Genomic DNA, 23974 nt, shown 5'->3' with positions numbered 1-23974 from the left:
CTGGCAAATTAGCTCTTGACTGGCTGAATGTGCTGGGAGTTAAAGCCCATCACAGAAATAAAACATTGTAAAAAGCTGAAACTTTAGATCCTGGAATATTAACCATTTTTTATCCAACAGAGCTGCACGTCCGTTTCTAGTAATTGACGAGCTTATGTTCCAACAGTAGCTGATGATTACCTGAGATCCTTTTTCGCAGTAAAGCATTAGTGATGGCTGTGTCTGGGGGTAAAATCTCTCCGTTCTGATTGGCCGGGGTAATTCCTGTGACGTGATGTCACCGCGACCTGATAGGTTGAGGTTTTTGGTAATTCATTGGGGAGTTAATGTAATGTGAGAGGCTGGATTGTGTGTCACAGGTGCGCTTCAGCTAAGGTGTCAGGTATCTCTCCTGGACACAGACAGACAGGCTTTTTTTTTCGTAACTGAAAGCCAACATAGACACAGGTACGTTTTCTCAAATTATTCTCTTTTAACTAAAAATTCCATATATTAAAAGAAAACGTATTGCTGGTATCAATACCTAACATTATACGACTTAGACTCTGTTGTCACGGCTATGTAACTTTGCATGAAAGAGATCTGACTGTACATTATGATATATTCCGGGATTATTCCTAATCAGACTAAATTGTGTACCGTTAGCGCAGAACTGGTTTAATGTCTGACATATTTCTGTGTGATGTGAAATGCGCTTATCAAACAATCAGTTACAAAGATCAGCCTGGACATTTTGTATCTTCCATGTTGTGTAGAGGATAAATGAAACTTTGTGCCAAAATACTGTTCATAATACAGATTATTGTGTTTGCTTTCATAACGTTGTTATATTGACAAAACACATTTATTTTGTCATATCTGACTGATGTTTGGTAAAATTGAATAGAGATTGTCAAAGATATTACGTCACTCTCAGTGTTGATATATATATATATGTATAATGTCTGTGCGTGTGTATATATATATATATGTATATTGTGTATCACCCGTTAAAGGGTTAATTGTATCTCCTCTTTTAGTAAATTCAGATATTTCACTGATATAGTGTTTATTGCGTTACATTAACCTGCAGAAAAAGCTGCTTAAACTACTTCGTAGAATTACTCGGTATTTGATATATGGCTTTTCTCATCGTGTTACTGAATGAATAAATGGGATGTCGCTTAAGGTTCTAGATCATTCCTTTTCTAGATAGAACTATCGTCTCAATATAATGTGTCACTAATGAGATCATGAATATTTGAATGATAAGAACAAAGTGTGGTACTCACAGTATGAAATAGTATTTATTCGTTATTATACATTTTTTCTCTAGATACAAGCTTTTACTTAGCATTATAAGTGCATCTAATATGTAATTTTACACATTCTTTTATTACTCAAGCAACTAGATCTGTCTTAATTCTGTATATTTTTTGGCCTACGCCATATTATTTTTGCGGAAACATCAAATTTGACAGCAGATAGAACCTATTCGGCCCGTCTAGTCCGTCCGTTTCTCTTGGTCTCGTCTTAGGGTCAGGAGCCGTATGCCTACCCCATTCTTTTTTTTTAAATGTAGTTTTTCCAAGTTTTGTTATTTTTGCATTACATATTTTTTAACTGTGCCTTTGTGATATGAAATGTTATCTTTAATTAATATTGAAAAAAGGTGTAGTACTTTTCTTCTACCATTTTGTTACCTATTTAAGTTTTATTTTTTAAGTAAGGATTTTTAACTATTTACTTTCTTTGTTATGTATATTATCCATATGAAACATTTCATATATTTAATATGAAATATTCACTATAATGTTTTATAATATATATATATATATATATACATACAATAGATAGATCGATAGATAAATAGATCAGAAAAAATGTAGACATTTCTTGTCTATCAGACTTAGTCTATTAAGTATATTAAGTAATATATCATTTTTTGTCCAGTGAGCAAGACTTATTACTATTTTATTTTTAAATTAAAATGTAAACCTCTATCAGAGCTGTAAACATTAGTCGGGAATTTTTGCATTCACGTGGTAACATTCCTCACACGTGACACCATATAACGTCCTTCTGGAACGTTCCTTCTTCATTCATTGGTTTTACATGGTGATTATACAATTTTTTCACCAGAAATGCTTTGATAACACCCTGTTAATCTGATTATGGACAGGTTTTAACGAGTTTCTTTATAATAATGGGTAAATAAATAATTTGAGTTGAGGGATATACTTCTGGACTTGGTGCTGACTATACCAAAATTAATGATTCAAATCATCTCTATTACCAAAACGATATAATTTATGCCTTTACAGTCTGATCCCTATACTTATTTACTAATTATTTACTAATTATTTACTTAATACTATTTAGCTGCCTTTCCTGTTCTTGAACAATCCGTGTAAATCCTGTCCGAGAATCAGATGTATACCACCACGCGTGTGGACTCCCAGCTCCATACTGACTACTTCTTTCTTTTTTAGCCTTTTTTAATATTTAACATAACGTGAGGTTGTTTAGATAACTGTCTAATAAATCTCGATTTATTTTCCTGATATCTCCGATAGCCTTTAATAGAGTCTTTAGTGGAACTTGACACCTTTTATCCGGTCAATACAGAAAAATATCTAACGTTTTGTAGAATGACCAAAAACATTTCTCAAAACCATGTCAAGTAGTTCTTCGGTCCTAATTTTTCAGGTAAATCTTAATTATCATGTCATCTCCTTACACATTTTTGTCTTGTTTTGTTGTTAAACCTTTAGAGAACGGAATACACTGATATCTGTGAAGGTTTATTAGCTAAATGTGCCATTGAAATCCACTAATAGCCTGGACATAACTGGAATCCCTGGGGGTTCAATGCTCGTCCCCCCCCTATCTTCGCTATTATGTCACAGTTGTGAGCAGACATTGAGGCATCTGCTCCTCGTGTGAAATGAGGTCACTCGGTGACAGGTAGTAGGCCGCACCATGCTCTGTATGATGGTAACGCATGGAAGTAAGTCATGGTGATAAGCAAACTGGCGACCACGTGGCGGCCCCGGCGCTTTTTAAGTCCGAGGAGAAGTGTTGACAGGCGAGTGTAACTGAGAACATGGGACTCATCGAGTGGTCAGACCTTGTTTCATTGAGTCCTTTGTAGCCCCATCCGAAGCACTTTAGAGTTTCTATAGAGATGTTTTTTATTCGACGGGGAGGTAACGTTCACAAACAAAGCTTATATTATATATATATATATATATATATATATACATGACTCAGGAAACTTTTGTCAAGGTATGGTTATTGTACTAAAGTACACTGAATCCAAATCGATAAGAATTGATATATGAGTCAACGCCTGATTGCATTAGATCGATTTCCTTGCGATTGCCTCTTGGGAAATTAGTCTTTATGGTTTGTATTTTTATGACATCAGATAGTTTCGTTATTACAACAGAACCGGTAAAAGGACCACATTTCGGTGGAGTTTCTGGATATCCTCAAAGTAGGATAAGTTTTACCTCCATATTCCCCGTGTACTCATCCAACACAATGGAGAACAAGAGGGATTCACCTTCTACCACTCCCTCGACAGGTGTTTCTTTGTCTTCCCTCTTGTAAGTCTTATTATTTGGTGCAATTAATTGTTTGTATTATTTATTGAGCTACAGAGGAGGTTGTGTTCCTCTCTTTCCTTTGTGCAACGAGGCAGTCAGACGCCCATAAACCAAAATTGCTTAATATTTATTGCATTACAGCAGGATTGATCGACGACACGAAAATTATTAAAAAATGGATCATTTTTAGACGCCGGCCATTAAACCGTCAAAAGAAATATACCCGAAAAAAAGGGTTCTGGAAGGAACGTCCTTTAAATATAACGGACAGATAGGATTTACTATACATGTTAAAAATATAGGTAGTTATTTAGAAGATCTTTGGAAATTAAAATTATATAGTAAACATGAATAAAAAACACATAGAAATGGATTTTATATATATTTTAATATTTATTTTATAATATATATATATATATATATATACTATGCATTAAATGGTGATTTTAAATATGTTGTATGATTTATATTGGTTCTTCATGTGAATTTCACATCTGAGGACATGTAAACATTTTGATTTCTAATTTCCCTCGGCTCATTTTCAGATAATATTGAACAATTGAATGTTGATTTTTGTTTTTTCCTCCCCATAAAAGCGCCATCTTCCTAAACCTTATAAAGACGTCTTTGTACGTTAATCTGAAACCCTTTCAAATTCCCTGGCCTTGGGCTCCCTCATAAGCCTGCGAAATATGCAAAGAAGGAACTTTTACATGCTTGGCAGAAAGTCTCATTTACTTAACTCAACAAATGCGTTCCGCGTCGGTGTTTACCCAAAAGAATCCAATTATTTTAGCGTGCAATTGTTTTAGGGCTTACACATCATTAAACGGTTAACACTTTCCTCATCATGGCTGGGACAAAACTGGCGGGGAGGGAGATGCACTGTATAACCCAGGATAATTCTCTAAGAACATTCTCTAGGTTTCCATGGTTACTACTCCATGTTTCGCCTACGTATCCCTCTTTATAAATAAGGCCTTTTAATCTTGTGTTGGTTCCATGGATAAAACAAAGGACAGAACTCCGCCATATTGTCCTGTTGTCGACTAGGATGACCCTCATTTTATGATCAATGCTCTTTTTTGTCTTCTTCTCCTCAAACAAAAGTTCTTCCTTCATTTTTTATTAACATTCTTTGGGGTCATCATCAAGACCGGTATCATATATTTCCTATAACGTGCTCTCATCTTAAAGGGTTGTCTTGTCGACCTAAAGGATACCTTGGATTTCTATGTAGTCCTCTTCCATGAAAAGTATCTGCTCTTTGGGTGACTTTAACCAATTCCACCGTGTAAAATAAGTAAGGTTCAGGGCAACATGAGTCAAGGTTATAGACAAAATCTGCCTTATTTCCGCCATTCAAATAACCCAAGTAGCGCCAGAATTGCCCCTGATAATAAGCACATACTGCTTAAATTACTACCGTCACATTTGGAAGGTCCTTGTATTTATCAAGTTATGGTAATTAGTTACACCATTACAATACCAACATTAATCACCCACAAAGCCTATATTTGTAGAAATGGGATTATATGTAACTATATCTGTAGGAAATGTGTTTCGTTGTGTTTAAATGCTTCCATTGTCGTGTTCTAGAACGAGCTATTCTTGCAAGGTTTATGGATCGTCTTACATTTCTTCCCCACTCAAAAGGTTTAAAAGAGCAAGAATTAGAGTTATGCCGCTCCCACCGCGGGAAAACCCTTTATTTCTTATAAAGTATCGTCAACATAGCAGACGCTCCATGACCTAAATACTTCGGGAGCCCCTCTGCGCCTCGCACCCTCCGTTTACCTCCCTGTGGAAGTTGCGCGGCGGCTAATCTCTTGGTTTACTAGAAAGCAGAATACAGAATTCGCCTTTCTTCACGTCTGTGATGACCTAAGAGGATCTTAAAGAAAAAATATTATTATTGCCTAAACTACCAAAAGCCTCTGAGATGGGGGGCTGGACCCCCAAACCCATAGCCTCACTACTGATTTCATGATTTAACCGGTTTAGCTTTGTTTTGTGACATAATAATTGTGTATCTTTAACCCCTTAAGGACAGCCGGTTGTCCTTAAACCCATTCATGACAATGCATAGTGAGCCTGTACATGTATGGGCTTTGTCGTGAAGGGGTTAATACAAGATGCTTAAAGCTTTTTGTTAAGCCTCACTTACCAGTAAGCTATTCTCATCTGCATGTAACATTGTTACTGATTTAACATGATAAAATAAAATGATATCATGACACATGGATAATGTTTACAAACCAAAACTCATGTCATACAAACTTGTCCAGTTGTTACTATTTTATTATCTAGCAATGGGGTAACCTTTTACATAAGGCTACCGATGTTTTATGCGATTCAGACAGACTTACTGTAATATTTCATTTTTTCAATGACTAAGACAAGTTCATCATAACACAGATTTCGTAGAAAAAGTCTGGACGATTTTGTACCCCATAGACACCCTGAAAGTAGTCATGCTTAACTATACGTCTAACTTTTGAAAGTAACTTTATTCCAAGTCCATGTCTGCCCGTTAATTTACTTGAGCTCAACCAGAGTAATTCCTAACTAGGACATTCTTTATACAGAGCAGTCTCATTTATTTCTGTGTCTCTGCAGGATTGCACTGAAACGCGGTCACAGAACACAGGTTTCAACCAGTTAATATATAAATATATACAGGGGCGTAACTAGACGCCTCAGGGCCCGGGTGCGAGAATCACAGTCCCATCATGCCTAGGTTCCAGCACTTACACATCCATCCAGTAAATGCTGGAACCTAGGCATTATGGGACTGTGATTGCTGTTAGCAATCACACTCCTATCATGCCAAGTTCCAGCACTTACACATCCATGCTATCACACACACACACACATTTATTCATATAATCATTAATTCACAGATTCATTTCCTCAATCACACACACTCATTCCCCACCCCCTTACCTGCACTGCAGCTCCCTCGATGCCGCTCACAGACTTCAGCAGGGGGCGCGGCCTCCCTCTGCCTTCTCTGCTAAAGCACAGAGGAAGTAGGAAGTCACGTGAACTCCGCTTCCTCTGTGCTGTCCAGAAGACCCTCCCACAAGTAAGTAGCAGGGCTTGAGGTGCGGCTCGTGTAAGATCGGTTGCCCTGGCTGCCGATCTTACGCGGGCCGCGCCTCGAGGTCTCGCGGGCCGCATTTGGCCCGCGGGCCGCATGTTGGACGCCCCTGCCTTATTTAAAAAAAAAAAAAAAAAACTTAAAAAAGATTTCGGGCGGCCCCTTGGCTTGGGCCCCCCTGCCACCGGGGCCCGGTCGCAGTCGCGACCCCTGCGACCCCGGTAGATCCGCCACTGAATATATATATATATACACATACATATACATATATATATATATATATATATATATAATCTATCTGAAGAAGTCTTGTCTTTGCTAATAAATGAAACATTTCTATTTTGTGAAGACCTAAGAGTGCATTATATATATATATATATATATATATATATATATATATATATATATATATATATATATATATGTATATATATATATATATATAATATCATGGGGGTACATAGTCTGCTGATCTATCTAGAACAAGAAGTAGCAGGACCATTTATTCCTAGAAACCTGAAGCTATGGACCTTGTTAGAGACACATTGAGTAATAATAAAATATTTTTTTCCCTGCCAAGTAAACTTCTGCCCATTTTCGTATCTATGAACGTGAATGTGTCATATGGTGTGAAACAGATATTAGAAAGAAATATGTGTTGCTATTGGTCGATAATTCAGTTGCTTGTCTCCCATTGGATAAATGCTGATACATATTTTCAAGCAGATGTCACTGTTACATGATGACATATTGCATAACGGTTGTAGATTGAGTACAATGCCAAATTTTTGTCTAAAGTGCGTCTAAATTGATATTTGTAGCTGCCATCCAGTGAAAACAGTCCAGAAGGTCTACGCAGGGCGGATTCCTGTAGGAAGTCGAGAAACTTCAACAAACAGCCCAGCACTGGAGATTATTATAAATATCTCGGCCAGAACCCAACAGAACCATCAGAACATAAAAAGATGGCACACAGCGAGGAGGTGAGAATTACTGAAAAACAACCCAATTTGAATCTTCATTAACATACAGAGACTGATTTAAAGGTGCTGGTACAAAAAGTATATTCTAGTTCCACTTTAATTCATCATTTTTAATGATAAAGAGTATAAAAAAATCCAATATTCCAAACTGAATATATTGTACAAAGATATACAATGTGATTGTGCCATATAATTCAGTAAATAACAAAATGTAATTCATGTAAGGCGTAACCTTTAAGGTATTTATATCATTTTTGATAGAAAAATATCTATGGTCTATTGCTATTTGTTTTCTTTTCTTGGGAAGTCTATTGTCTATTAAACAAAGAGCTAAAAAAGATCAGAAGAATGAGGGCAGGGAGATGAATGAACAACAAACAAGTGATGGAATCAGATAAGGACTTGCTAAGAATATTGGTTTCAGTTTGCCTGAAAACATTATAATTATCTGTAGTATAGCTTTATGATATATATGCATTTATTATCGGTTTGGTTTTATCTGCTGAATCTAAACTAAAAATGTAGTAGCGGGGGTTGGTGTTTGTGGTAGGACCATTGACAGCATTGCTTTTAGTAGTTGGAAATGAGTTGCATTCATACAGAGGAAGGTGAAATACTCAACAAACAGACGCAAGGACCCCCCAAAAATGCCCTCTCTCACCCGTATTGTGTGTTCTCCTGTGTGGTCCTGTTTTGCCTATCCCTGTCTTAAGTAGTAAGAGGCATAAAAAACATATTTTTTTAACACATATTTTGTTGGTCAATACTGTGATGATGATCATTCGTGTATAATGAAGGTGCACAGCAAACTGCTTCTAAAAGCCCAAAAGTCTACTGAGTAACAAAGTTTACGTAACTTAATGTTTAGTTTTTTTGGGCAAATATACAGTTAGAAGTAGAACTGGGCAAAACTTTCACCCAAAACCCCAAAATGTTTAATTTCCTCCATTTGTGGCACATGCATTAGGACATTTGTGTTACATGAAGGACATTTATCTAACAATCCTTACGATGTTACAGCAACACAAAGCAGACGCCACCAGTCAAACGTATAGAATTTCTTGTATCAATGACCAGTTTCCAATGGCTTATGGGTGCCTCTGCGTTCCCACAAGAGTTACTGTGAAATGGGCAAAAGTTTTTTTTGGTTTTTTTTTATGGTTCCTACATTCTGAAATTTCTCCCAGCTGTGGTCAGTGGTTGTTTGGTTGCTGTCAGTGGTCCATTACCTTAGTGTGCTCAACTATCTCTCATTATTCCAGGGATCTCTTCTCTCAAATGAAACTGTACACAACGGCAATGCTTCTGACAAAAAACCTTTGGGGAATATACCACCTCCACCAATTCCTCCTCCACTCCCAGAAAACCTGTGCTATCCTCCGCCTCCACCTCCATTGCCAACCGAGGCTTCAGTCGCAAGTTCCATCCACCGTCGCTCATCCAATTCTACTGGAAGTAAGTCTTTAGTGCATGATTTTAAATTGTGATTGGTTTTCTATGGATTTTATAGTTTAAACACGAAAGACGCTTGGTTCTCAGGTTCTTTGCTTCCATATCTAACAATAAAAAGTAAATATTGTGAAATTGAGGCATGCCTACGATGCATTTGAGGAACATAATTCTTGTTCTTTTTCGAACTGAACATTAGGAACCGCTACAGATCTTGTTTTGTATAGACCGGACAGATCCGAAAATCAGAACGTGGTTTTAGGGAAACCCATTTATTATAATACATGCCTCCTCTACTAGGGTGGTGTTATAATTGTAAGTAGGAAATTAATGGGACCAGGAACAGCATGGTTGGCTTTTTACAATGTATTCATTTCCAAAAATTGGTCAACCTGCCATTTTATGAAATGTTACAGAAAAAACTTTCCCACCGTGTTATGTAGTGCGTGTAGCGATTACATCATGCGATTGCTTGTTGCATCACAGCGCATGTGACATTTTGCACTTGTCGTTGTTTCCATAGCAACTACCTTAAAAACAGTGAAAAATCTGCCTAATCCAGTAATTTCTGCCAGAAACACTTTTAATATCTTGACCAGCTCTAATGGTGGCGACCAGAGCTGTAAACCGGGGATCTTTGAGCCTTGGCCCCAAATATCCCCCACCCCAGTGCCTAGGGCAGGAAGGGATATGGTGATATGGTGCTGGGTGTGATAACTCCCGTTCTCTACGTATCAATTGTTCTTATTATATTGGTATATAAAATATGCTGGATTGGGGCTGAAAGCCTGCAGTGGGATCATTTATACATTTTTTTGTTTGTTTTACTATTCAACCACTTGTTTTCATTGTATTTTTAACATTAGGATATTTATTTTCTTTATGCATTAGTCATACCTTAATTGAATTTGTTCCTTTTATTATTCGTTGGCGGTATTCCCCTGTTTGTCAAATATCGTTTGTATCTGAAATGTACCTTTTTCATTTTTTTTAAAATGATTGTTACTGCCAGATATGGTGGTTCCAACCACCTAGAAACAGTGGACCTCCTTGTCGTCCAGTGAGTGTCAGTTCTGTGGCCTAAAGCACTTTGTTATAAGGGAAAAGCTAGACTTGTCCAAGCTGACAAATACTCAAATAACCACTTGTTACAACTTTTATGTGAACACACAATGAGTTGACCCTCAACATTAGATGGGCTACAGCGGCAGAAGACCCCCGACAATACTAGAAAACTATAACTACTGAATTGGCCACTGAATGTATATGTTGCTATTCTTAATTTGTGTACCATTTAACATTTTCTCTCAAAGGTTATTTTGCTAATAAATATGTTATAGGAAGGGAACCAATTATATTACAGAATCTAGTACAGGTTGTGAATGTTTAAAATGTTCTACATATGAAATATTATGTATTGAATTTATTAACTGTTTGTTTCATCAGCAAGGTCAATGTATTTAATATAATAATGCCAAATAAAAATAAAGATAAATTGCACCTGTTTCCCCTTAAAGATAATGTATTTTTTGGTATAATAATATTTTTCAATATAAAGAGCACCAATTACCTCGAAGCAATTATACTTTTTTAAGAATTGTAATGTTATATTTCAATGTTTAATCAACCAGAGCCGGAAGTTATTTAAAAGGTGGTTTTATCACTATACCAACCAACAGAGCGGTCCAATCAGCAAGGACATTCTATTGGTTACTATGCTGATAAGAGTATTTTTCAAAATCTACAAGATCATTTTCGTTTATCAATAGTTATTTCAATTAAAAAAAACTATTTCATGACAAAATGTTAACTGAGGCACCATTATCACTGTAGGCGTTGTGTGATCCGGGCGCTCTTTTGAGTTACTCTTCATATAATACTTTTGCCGATGACATCATAGCTCCTTCTATTTATAATAGTAGACAGCCTACATGGAGTAAGCACAGACAGCCATATATCCAGGTTCTCATAAAGCATGAATATTATCCAGAGATTAGGCAAAATTTAAGGTGTCCTGATAAGAAAACAAGTTAAGAAAGATGTATTTAATTGAGCTCAGTACCGGCAGCACTACTCTTCGTATAGCCGGTACATCCTGATTTATATCAGTTATATATAATGTATATGATATATCATCCCATGTGTTTGATACAAAAGAGATTCTCATATGCATTTATCGACAGGTACAATATACACAAAGCAGTGGTAAATAGCGAGACTCGGAATCCCCAATATTTTTACCTTTCTCAATGGCCACTACTGTTCAACCATCAGCCACACTCTTACACTAGCCACATCTAAAGGATGACTTTACTCACTTACGGAAGTATGATGTAGCCAGCACCCTCTGAAATGCATAACATGCATTTACATATTGGTACACCTTATAGGTGCGACATCAGATGTTAATTTGGGCTCATATCGTACCTAATACATCCACTTAACCTGCCCCAGTTATTTAAGAAAAAAAAAATACTTTCATAATTTAACCGAATTTTCATTTCTCTTGCCTCTTTCTTTTTGGAACACTTGCCAGCATGCACACGGCCTCCTCTTCATGATTACCTGTTAATTGTGCACCCAAAATACCTGTAGCGCTTTATTTTTATACCTTTTCTGCATGAGTATCTATCTATATTAAGTTTTGATTTTTTTTATAGTTTCAATACCAGGTAATTAAGTACATTGTATCATTCACAGACATACAATGTAGATAATAATGTTATATTATGACATATATTATTAGTACTTATACGAAAATATATAGCATTCTTAGTACATTAACTAAACCTTTTGTAGGTAAGATTAAATATATTTAAAATTTGACGAGGGAATATTTCTGCAGGTACTCATCGTCATAGAATAGCAGAGGAGTTTTTGTTTTCTTACTACCATAACACTTTTCGAAAATACCCTATACCCATCTATCGATCTCCTGCTCACACAATTATATGCAGTATATTTAATGTACCAGAGAAACACTTTTAAAACTGTAGTCACCTAATTTTTTGCCTATTTTTCAAAATTTTAGTTACATTTTTTAAATCACAATATTTTCATATTTTCTTATACTAACATGTCTTCTTCTCCTTGTTTTTTTTTTCCTAACGTTTATATGTATCATGGGTTCTCTCCCTCTCCCTCTCACTCTCTCCTCATTTGTGCATTCATGCACTTCTTTTTTTCTTTTCAAATCTTTTCAATCATGTTCCCCTTCGTCTCTTTCCTGCATGGCCCATGGCTGACCTGCATGCCAATTCTAACCACTCCATTCTTCCCTTTGTGTGCATCCTCATTCTACACCATAGAAGTGAAAGCTCTCAGACAAAGGAAGAGTAAGTACTTCCAATTTATCCTTTAACTTAACTCATTCTTTACTTGATCTGATCTTTACGTAGTTCATTCGCATAAAATCCTTACTGACACCCTGTATACACTGTTATATAATCTCATGTTTATATATAAAATGTAAACGTCTTGGACGTACATTCCTTGGTTAATTTGTCTACTTTTTTATAGCGTCTCCACTCATTACATAGCACAAACGTTCCTGGCTTTTTTTTATTTTTTTCAATATTTTTTCAATTAGCATCAAGAAGTTGCCAAGAAAAAAAACGAGTTGCTTATTCCCGTCTTATTAAAACAAAAAAGGATATTTGGTATAAAAATACACCCACAAATTCAAATTTCAATATACGATGTGAGTAACCCTAAAAATAATATTTTAGCATTGAGAAAAACACAAAAGTCGCATTAGAATGTTTGTTGATGCGTTTTAGTTGCATGCGAATGTTATGTTATTCATTCACCTTTATACTCGCATACAAATAAAAAATAAGATGAGGTTCACTATATAATTTATTGATAGGATATGTTTCCTTGGAAGTTGCAGCCACCTGTTAGGACGTTGGTGACAGTGCAGATTAAATGGCTGTTTTTTTTATAATTATTTTTTTTTGTATTGCATTATTTAACGTGGCTTTCAGGCATATTCACGATTCTTTTGACACTGAAAGATGACTCAGTTTTCAAAGCATCATCTGCTCATGGTTATACTGTTTACAGATATAATGACAAAAGCACGAGAGGGGGCTGGTAGTATCCACACACCTGCTATGCGTAGTCAGAAGGGATTGCAATGTTCAGCTTAGTAATAAGTGCCGTGTTGTACATGCAGCAAACATAGAGGTGCAGGGAGATGTAAGAGTTAAATTTCCAAGAAACAGTCATTTATATGCACTTCTTCATATGTAGAAATATACGAGTCCCCATAGTCATACCTGGTAACTTTTTAAAAGATGTGACCTTGAGACTGCTTAAATTTTAACTCTTTATAAGCCGCCATAACTTTCGTTATTGGTGTTTCTGAAGCCTATCATACACATTCTATGCAGTGAGTCGTCAAATGTGTTAACCAAATGGCCTCGTAGAAACGTTGACTTTATGTCATTATTTAAAGACACACTTAATCGAGTCACCTGCATTCAAACAGACATATTAACCAATTGAGAGCCTTGCATATGCTTACAGGGGTATAGAATAGAAAGGAGTCAATCCCAGACTGTGTGATGCAGAGAATCTGCCTCTCCACCCTGACACTGGGGCAAAAACCCTGGGAGTTCCCAGGCATGGAACCCCCCCCTCCCCTCGGGGCAGCGTGCTTTTGTGTGGTTAACCCCTTCTGCCTTCGCTGTGATAGCTAACATTCCAGTGGCACTGATGGGTGCTGGTTGGGTTCCATCCCTGGTGATAGGAGAGAACGCACAGTTTGCTTTAGTGATCCCTAATAAAACCAATAGCATTACTCGCCCCTTTCATTTTAGGTAAGATGGGAGACCCATAATGAATACTTCTGCCTCTCTGGCTTTGTAAAGATTGTAAATATGTAGTGTACTAATATTTATGTTGCTAAAATGTGTTAATTGAAGACAACAAAGCGCTAACTGCAATTTCCTCATCATAAGACTCATTTGATGTAACAAAGAGGTCATGATGTCATCACCTATCAGCTTAGCGATGTGTGAATGAACCGGCAACACTGGTCCATATGTATAAAGTACCATTATGGGATAAAATGTTAAGTAATTAGAATCCAACTGAACATGTCTACTGATTGATACAAATATTTCTTGCTCAAGGGCACAATGGCATCTTGATAAGAATTGGGTAAATAGCATTCTATATTTATTACACGCGAAGTAATAGTAAAGTATGTTTGTAAACTGCTTTATGATGTTCATTAGAACATAAATACGTTACGTTGCTTGCTGGAAAATCTTGTCGTGGTGTACCGAACACGTGTTTGTGGGAGATTTCGTAAACTGAGAAATGTTGGATATTCTCTGGGAAAAAAACCACTTGCGGAATTCATTAAAAGTTAATTAAAATTAATTACATTTTTTTTTTAAAAATTGCTTTTCCCCATCTATATGTAGTGCCAATGAAGGATAATATAAGAGGTACAAGGAGAACCTTTTTCAAAGACTTTATCCACTTTTTTGTGTAACAGAAGTAGAATCTCATACCAACCTTTTTTGGAAATGTAATTCATAATTACAAGATTCCACTGACTGTGATATGATCATAAAATATAATCAATTAATACATATTTTTTTGTGCATTTTTGGTCTAACAATACTTTTACTAGTACCACTACTTTTAATAGATTTTTTTAACCTTTCTCCTCCAATGCTTTTCCTTATGATTTCATCCCGTGATATAATATATATATATGTATATATATATATATATATATATATATATATATATATAATGTGTTTGCTACATTTATCAGCTATAGTACAAATAAACATTTTTCTTGGATTATTACATTTCAATGCACTGGAATATATATCTAGAACAACCATGGGTAAGGAAATTAGTAATCCATTGCTGATCCCTGGGTCAGGCATGATCATAGCTGAAGAGGATTTAATCTTTAAACATAAAACCACCCTAATTAACCTTGGAATGGGTACTAAAGCAGACAACATTTGTTAAATTAGTAAGCAGTCAAAATTGATAAATCATTTGCAATGCTGTAAAAATTAAACATACCTCGAAATCTTGAGCCAAAAAGTTGTGAATAGAAACAAACATGGCTGAAAAGACAGATTATAAATACATTTATTATAACTTTGTTTTAATTGTTTTTTGTTTTTTTTTTAAATATGCCGGACAGTTTTGCTACAGTAACACAATGGTAACTCTTACCTACAGGTACCAAGTCTTTCAACATGATGTCTCCAACTGGTGACAATTCTGAGCTGTTGGCAGAGATTAAGGCTGGAAAAAGTTTAAAACCAACTCCTCAAAGCAAGGGACTCACCACGATCTTCTCGGGCAGTGGTCCACAGGGAACAAATGTATGTAGTGTTCATTATAATTTTTAATTTTAGAATATAAGAGATCCCAGAAAGAGGTTTAGATGATGTACCAGTTGGGGTAGCACGCTAGACCTTCCACCCAAGGTGTATATCTAGTCATCTTAGGCCAGACTAAGCCACTTATGTCAGTCTGTTCTTCAACAGGGATGACCAAAATCTGTTTCACTTACTTTATATAGGACCTAGGGAGCTGTACCTCACTCTCTTTGAATATTAACACTTTAATAGTCTTAAAAACATTGTACTATTATTATATAAGAATTAATGGTCCCAACAAAATGACTCTAATAGCAGTCCCTTGTTCCCCTTATAGGCAGAGGTTCAGAGCCCCGTAACACCACCTCCGTCTTCTCCTGCAACCCCTCCGGCAAACGTGAGCATCTTGCCCAACAAAACCCCGACAAAGCCCATGGAACCTGTGCTGAATGGAAACACTACCCCTCCTGGGCCAGTCCAGAGCACTCAAATCGACATAGAGTCACTAATACCAACCCACGATGAGCAAGGTCGCTCTATTCCCGAGTGGAAACGCCAAGTTATGGTCAGAAAGTTGCAGCTCAAGATACAAGAAGAAGAAGAGAAAAAACGCACGGTAAGGAAAACCAAACTCTTTTTTTGGACTTGTTTTTGAGATGGTTTTCAGCATGGTTTTCAATACTTTGCAAATTTGAACTATTTCTGTGTGCTTTTTCTCACTTCTCTAAAAATATCCCATTCATATCCCATTAGTGTTCCAAGAGTTTGATTTTAAAGAGAAATAATATGCTCGTTTGGCTAGTTTCAGAGCTAGACTTGCAGTCCAGACGCAAAGACCTACGCCCTTAAACTTTTACCTCTCAAGACAAATTTTAAAGGTAAAAACCCATACGAGGATTCACCTGGCGAAATGCATTTGATAGGATTTTATTGAACTTGGAAGGTATATTGTTTATGTGTAAACATAAATCCAACCTCATTAAATTTCCGAACGTTCTTGATGACCTCTTCAGATCAGTTATTATTTTTAGTTTTGGGATTAATGAAAAAGGGTATTTCTGGTGGCCCATACAGGGTTACACCTGTTGGAAGGACAGATTTAAAGTAAGCCAGGAACCTTCCTTCAGTAGAGATTGTTTTTCTGTTTTTTTATGAGACATTCCAGAAAATATTTTTGTTTTTTTTCCAAAATTCACCAGCAAAGCACTGAAAACTTATACGACCTTGTAAATGTAACAATAAAATAATGCTTGCAAAATAGAAACAAGATTCTTTTATCATGCGATCTAAGTAGATAAAGGGTAATTTAACCCCTTAATGACAATGGGGGGTTCCTAAACCCATTGAAAACAATGCATTTTGAGCCTCTACATGTACGGGCTTTGTCATTAAGGGGATAAAGCAGATTTGTCCATCTGCCTTTTGCCCTTTTCCTTCTATCTAGATTGCTTGATACATACTGAACCGAATAGAAAATGTGTAGTTCGAAGTTACCCAAAGCAGCCAAGGGTCAGTTTCATATTATTATTCTTTATTGATTCATATAGTGCCATCATAATCCGCAGCGCTGTACAATGGGCAATCGAGAAGTAAAAAGTAGTGCATCAAGTAACAATTTGGACATTAAAGAAAAAAAGGTGAGGAAGGCCCTGCTTAAACGAGCTTAGAATCGAAGCTCACGGTAGTTCCAAATACGTCATCGCTCCCAAAGTTGCTAATGATTATTCAGAATTAATATTATTACAAAAAATAATTGCAATATCGGGATAATAATATTTATTTATTTATTTCATGTAATTTGCGTATTTAGTTTTTAAATAATTGTACGCCTCTGAAACAAAACTAACATGAAAAAATGATAATAATAGTAAGGATAATGAAAAGAGAGAAGATCACGAGAATGATGTGCCTACGTTTCTTTTTATTGGTAGAAAACGAGTTAATACACAATTGATTAGATACTATGTTTATCACACAACAGAGCTGTTCTCCAACTGAATCAATGGGAAAGCGATTTTGTGGTCTGACTTGTGGTTGGATACAAAATTTAATAAATATTCATAAATATATATTTCATTTTTGGCTAGTCCTGTCCCTTTAACACTGAAGGGTAACAAAATCAATAAGAGATACGGATATTGATTTATTAACAGCAGAAAATGTTAAGCACGAGCAGCGTTATAACGATAAGTGACTGGTACGCGGAGGGATGAAAGTCACGAGGGGTTGGAGAGAATGACCCTTCCGTTGAGTTGCAAAGTTCCGTTGGATAGCGGCCCCAAACATGATGAATAATAATTACTTCTTCCGCTGGATCCATGACACCAATAGACCGGGCAGCAGGAGAGAGACACAGAATGAAAATCATTTGTCATCAGACAGGTTTGTCTGTTAGACAGTGAGAATTAAAAGCGTTTGGTGTATGCAGATGCAAATGTCAGAACTAAGTTGCCATGTTTTTGGACATTGAATCTGTTGTCTTGTATAACACATCTTTGGGCGCTTCACTCTAGTGAGGTCGATGCAAAGTTAAGTCAAATGTTTCATATTTGCATACAGGTTGAAAGCAATATTCCTTTACATCCTAGGTAATGTGTCTTTTATACTCACTTATTTCGTAACTGGTCACCAGAAGCATAATAGAAGCGGCAGATAAGAACCAATTGGCCAATTTATAGATCATCTAGTCTTAGAGCTTAATTTTTCATTAATACGTTACATTATATAGTAATGTAAAACTTCCTTACATTACAATAATAGATCAGCCCGAAAACATTCTACTTTCATACTAAAGTTTGCTTAGAATCTTATTACGATCTAAGTTTTCATTATTCAGTATAATAATCAAAATTACCAAAAAGCTGATACCCACTAACAGTGTGAGTTTGACATTATTTTAAGTCAGTGTTGAGTCAGACCGCAGTATGACATCATTGTATTGTCTTTCATTTCAAGAGTTATACAACTGTAACAAAAACATAGTAGTAACAAATTGCCATGATAACATCGTATTAGTTTTGTTTCAGACATGTCCAGCGTAAAGATAAATACGTTAGTTTATTAAAATGAGGGCAATGTAACCTAAGCTGTGTGTTCTCATTAAGTATTTAAGTGATGTTCTCAACAAAATGTCCCCTAATGTGAGTTCAGAACAAAGCCTGCTGACAGCTAATTAACTTTTGCCTACTAAGAAGGAATCCCCGCCAACTAAATCATGATGAATGTTACGTCCTAATTCCAACAGCTCCTCTTCTTTCGAGAATCCTACAGAATCTTCTTGGTTCATAGTAAACGTATGACTTAAACAGAGCTCCGAGTACCAGACGTACCCATTATAGAAAAGACAGCAAGATGCATGCTATGGGAACACTAATAACTTCGTGTATTTGCAGTGTTTTCATCTATTTGCATGGAGTGCCATGACTATCTGCGGTTTTCCAAGATGCATTTAAATTGCAGTATTTTGTGTTTTTAATAAAAATACGTTGGGTATCATTGATACAGGTTTTTGAAATTAATACATTAATTCAGACGTTATCTATTTACATAGGAAAACTATAGACACGAATACTCTATACTGCAAGTTTAAATGCCGTACATGGTCCTTTAGTGGTGTAATGTGTGAGCTGTCTTTTTTATGATCATCATCATCACCCATCATCTTTATGAACATTAATGCCATGTTCTTTTTTTATCATAAGAAGTGAGACAATACATGATTAAGGGGGTTGTGAGCCGTATGTTTCATCTATGATGGTACATTCTTTGCTTCTGGACGTTTGGTTGGTTAACCAGTTTGTAAGCTGGAACACCACAACATGTTAAATACGATCCGATATGCCATTACACCACTAAAAACATGTAGCATTTGAAAGAGTGCAAAGGAAGGATATAAATATCCTGAGGGATAGTTTTCCCCTCTGTTTTTCTTTTTCTCTGCCATAGTTTGAGGGTGGTAGTTACTATCACCCCGAAGGCTGGAGATATTCTCATGCACACAATGCCATTTTGGGACCCTTTGGGGAGCTCATGACTGAAGAAGACATTATTCGTATAGAAAAACAAATCGAGAATCTTCAGGTCATGCACAAAGTCCAGAAAGTGGAGACTGAGCTTGAACAGCTTGAACATGAACTCCAGCAACTTCTTCCAGTCTCTGCTGCTTTGTCTCAAGAGCACTTCACTGTTAATCCAAAGCAGATGCAAGGAAGAGCTGATGACCTCCCAGCTTGGTGTAGCAAGATCTCTACCCTTTTGAAAAGTATGGCCATCCTGTTGGCAACACTTGGTGGAAAAGAAGCCGATCTTGTAGACTTTGTGAATCAAGACCAGACTGAGCAGTCACAAAGTGTACTGAAAGATGGCGGCACCAATATCGGTAGATCCCAGTCGTTCAGCTCCACTAGAGAAGAAGTAGAAAAGGAAATAAAGCAATTTGGTGTTTCTGTAAAAAATTTAAAGGCTAATTATGAATTGTACACACAGCCTCAAAGTGCTTTTGAAGCAACAAACAGAATATATAAAAGAAAAAGATCACTACCAGTAGGAGCCACTCCATACACCTATGGAAGAGAACCAATCTTGGAGGAAGACTATATAACAAGCAGTGAGCCATTTCCCATTCTAAATGAAAATGTATCTGTACAGCATGAAGAACCACCCATTATGTTATCGCATGCTCAGCTAACATACCATGATGAAGACATGTTTCCTAGGGATATAGAAACAAGTAACCAAACCACAATTATGGATGCATTGGGAGAGCCAATGTTTAGTCCAAATCAAATGACCCGAAGTCTTCCTGTGCAGACAGAACTCAGCTGTGTACAAGACTACATTGACATGAGGAAAGAAAGGATTGTCTATCTGTTTCTTGACCACTGGAAAAAGTGGACCTTCACAGAATCCATTAAGAATAACAATAGTAGAAAGAAAGCCTCAGGAACATCTCCTGAAACAGACTTCAGAATTGAGACAAGTGTTACTGACAGTGACGACGGCAGAATAAAAATGTCCAAGGGACCAAGTGATGATGACCGACTTTTATACTTTATGAAGCAGAGGCAAGTTGTGGGGAAGTTGATTGGCCATTGGAGAAGTATAATTTGTCAAGTCCCAACAAGACAAATTCGTCGTCTAAGCAGAGCAAACATGCTTTATTGGCCTGAACATTTTCTCCCACATGTTAATGGGTCTCCAGTCGAGTATTCCAGCTTGACACTAGATCTCTTTATGTTGGGCTACTTCCAGTTGTTAGAAATGAATATGTCAAGAGAAGAGCGCAAATTCCGGCACATATTGTGCTATGAAATGTTTGACCGTCTTGGGAGTCATAATTGGGAGCTGATTCGGAAATTTCACAAAGTGGTGATGGAAGAGATTGAATCTGGTAAGAGAGACTGGACTGATGGCTTTGAAGATCTCAAGCAGCAGTTTTTTGGGGACAGTGTAGAAGGAGGCTTAGTTGACATAAGAGATGTGGGGCGACTAGAGGAGACTGTGAACCAGAATAAACATCATCAAGAACATCACGTGGCCCGGGAGGTCAGAACGAAAGAAGTTGCATCGGTTCCAGAAGAACTTACGCCTCTGACCAAAAGTAGAAAAGATTCAATACAGCTCGTATCAGAACTTGGAGAATTTACTAATGATGATATATGTCGGTATATAGATCGGAGTTTTTCATTTTGGAAAGAAAAAGAAGCTGAAATGTTCGATATATGAGATTGTCTATAACCATCTACACCAAAAAAGGCTTGCTGATGGTAGAAATATTTATCATCTATGAGGCTATGAGAGCCGTTGATGCAAATGATGTGTTGCTGAAACCAATGCAGTAAGATTAATAAGACAAGAACAGGCTTAAGAGCAGGTTTGTTTAGTTGCAGAAGTAAGGGAAGGTATCAATCACCATATATGAAACCATTTCACATACATTTAACAGTAAATATTAAAAATACCTTTTTTTTTACCAGGTCAATGTTACTGAACCCACCAAAAAATAGTCAGTCTTTACAAGGTTTGACAATAACATAATAACAATAACTAATAACATTAGCAAAGATCATTTTTTGAGGATTATTAGAATGTTACTTTATTACAAAATTTGTGTGTATTTGTTAAATAAAAAAAGAAATCCATTATTCATAATACAGAACCACAAAAACTAGAGTATTTTTAGGCAAATATGAAAAAAATAAAACACAGGTTCAAACAAATGCAATATAAAATATTTAATAAAAGGATTAATGAAACTATAATTTCCCACGTGGGCCATTGTGGATCAATCAGTGGTTTAATTAGTCAGTGTCCACTGAATACAGTTTACCTTTTCATTTAAGGAATCCTAGGAGTAGCATACCGTAATGATGTAATAAATCACATTGTTTCTGCCTTTTTTCAGAATGTTTTTCTTTGGTTTAAAATTGAGTAGCACTAGAAAAATGTGTGAATTATTTAATATTTACTACCACCTATGTGACTTGTTCATGAACGGTAGCATTTAAGCGATATAACAAGGATTTAAACATTATCTCTGAAAATATTTTAATGTAGGGGCTAAGGTGCAGACTTTCCTTAGGCTTTACCCAAAATCCACACTGTCACAGCTGAGATACTAGGTTATTATCAGACACGTAGAAGAAGACATAGCTTCCAAAAGATAGACAGAAGTACTTTTTGGAGGAATTCCCATGATGGATTATTTTGTCACTCATTTCCAGACTCGGATACAGTTATAATTTATATGTGTGTCTTTCGTGCATGTGTTAAATATGCAAATGGTCTTAACAGTTACTAAAAATTAGAATACAATAGGATAATTATAAAAAAAGTGATATCCTAAGTGATGTACAATAATTAAATCCTTGAAGCTCCATGCTAACACCTCCGGGAAATTATATTTGTCAGCAAAAGGAGAAGTAGAATTGGTGGCAGGAGTGGGATCTTTATTTTCTCAAATTCTAGGAGACCGGTGATTAGCTACCAATTTATTAAAATTCAAACTAGGAATGCGTGACAAAATTATGCCTTTTATATACTTGCTGTGGTTTCAGTACAGGGCTCTTCTGTGTATCCCATAATCCACTGATTAAAACAAAAATCGTTATGTTTACTGTGCATCGCTCTAATAATATGTGATTTGCTTTTATGTTTGCTTTTTATCATGTATCCGTGTGCTGTATCTATTTACATGTTTACATAAATAAAGTAGTTTGGGTTTAGATGTTAGTTATTTTATACTATATGTTGTACTTTATTTGGTTGATTGATTGGAAGTAACTCTAAATTATTCTAACAGCAAACATACACACCACAGCTATGTACAATAATTAAAAAAGTGGGAATTAGGGTTCCATTGGCAGTCTGGTTGAATGGTATGAACTATACACACATCTCTGCCTTATGTATTAACATATTTAGAACCCCCTGTTGAATTTCCCCCTCTGCTATATCCAAAGCCTTCCAGAAAAGTGATGGGGAAGAGCGGTACGTTTAATCTGACTTCTGGTTGCCTAGTTGGAAGCTACAATGAGACATGTAACGCTGGTGGTCTACTTGTCTTCTCATTGGCTTCCTTTATTGGCTATTTGATGGAAAGATTCCAAAAAAAGTCATGGTTTGGGACCATCATAGACCAATGATAATGTTGAGATCAGAGAACCATATCTTTCAGCTAAATCCACTAGAACCAAGAGATAGGGCAGATATATTATGTAGTTGGTGTGATACCTGATTACACCTCTCTACCTTATTGCCGAGCCGTTGACACACAGTCTTCACATAAGAGTTTGCCTTTTAGCATAGATCCCATTTTAAGCCCATGTTCATAATGTATCACTCAGTTTACCTTGAGGTAGCAAAGATACAATGCATATTGTCATGGAACATATAAATTTAGCATCCCTGAAGAACAATTTTTGAAATGCTTAATCACCAGTCCATTCATCCAATGAACACAGCTGGACACTGTAATGAGAAGGTTCTTTGTTAGAACACACACTGTTCTTACACATGTTGTTTTTCTTCAATACAACTTTTCACATGCTCATAAAAAAAGTTGGTTTTCTATTTTTTGGTGAGACATTATTTTTTTTAAGTATAAAAAAATCCATAAAGCAGTGTTCTTGATTTGTTTTGTTAGCAGTGAATCTTTGGATCATAATTCTTTGGTAACCTTTTCCAAAAGTCAGTCTTTGCAGATTGATAAAAATTCTTATTTCAGTAATTCAGAATGGGAAGGAGCAAGGTCACTGAACCAGACAGAGAAAACATGGTAAAAAACAAAAGGGAATACGAATTTATATATTGTACTTGTGTGCTATTTATTTAGTATGTTTGCAGAATTATTTACTAATAGAATATTGGCAAATATTTTTTTTCTAATCCATTCAATCGACTATATATGTGTATGATACCGAATGAAGATCTGTTCATTCAATTTCTGCTACACCCAACCCTAAATTTTAGTGTTTAAAAAAATCCATC

At 36.1% G+C, this 23974-nt stretch overlaps 2 protein-coding genes across 3 annotated transcripts in view; both read left to right on the top strand.

Moving 5' to 3' along the window:
- Nucleotides 1-23974, top strand: part of LOC149286794 (espin-like) — a 50188-nt gene that overhangs the window by 24611 nt on the left and 1603 nt on the right. The window contains 5 exon segments of the mRNA XM_089493745.1: nucleotides 7526-7676; nucleotides 8939-9131; nucleotides 12434-12460; nucleotides 15345-15470; nucleotides 15829-16103. Coding sequence (XP_089349871.1) covers nucleotides 7526-7676; nucleotides 8939-9131; nucleotides 12434-12460; nucleotides 15345-15470; nucleotides 15829-16103 — 772 coding nt within the window.
- On the top strand, nucleotides 19517-21211 carry LOC149286795 (espin-like protein). Of its 2 annotated transcripts, XM_089493747.1 has the most exons (2): nucleotides 19517-20122; nucleotides 20171-21211. In XM_089493747.1, exons 1-2 carry the CDS (start codon nucleotides 19517-19519, stop codon nucleotides 21209-21211), a joined length of 1647 nt encoding a protein of 548 aa, XP_089349873.1. The 2 variants fall into 2 exon arrangements, with proteins under 2 accessions (XP_089349873.1, XP_089349872.1); XM_089493746.1 differs by having other exon boundaries at nucleotides 19517-21211.

Source organism: Sceloporus occidentalis, unplaced genomic scaffold (genome assembly GCF_023333645.1).
Source record: "Sceloporus occidentalis isolate IW3139 unplaced genomic scaffold, rSceOcc1.0.p SCAF_66, whole genome shotgun sequence".
Taxonomy (NCBI): Eukaryota; Metazoa; Chordata; class Lepidosauria; order Squamata; family Phrynosomatidae; genus Sceloporus; species Sceloporus occidentalis.
The sequence above is the reverse complement of the archived record's forward strand: the minus strand, read 5'-3'. Positions and strand labels throughout refer to the sequence as shown.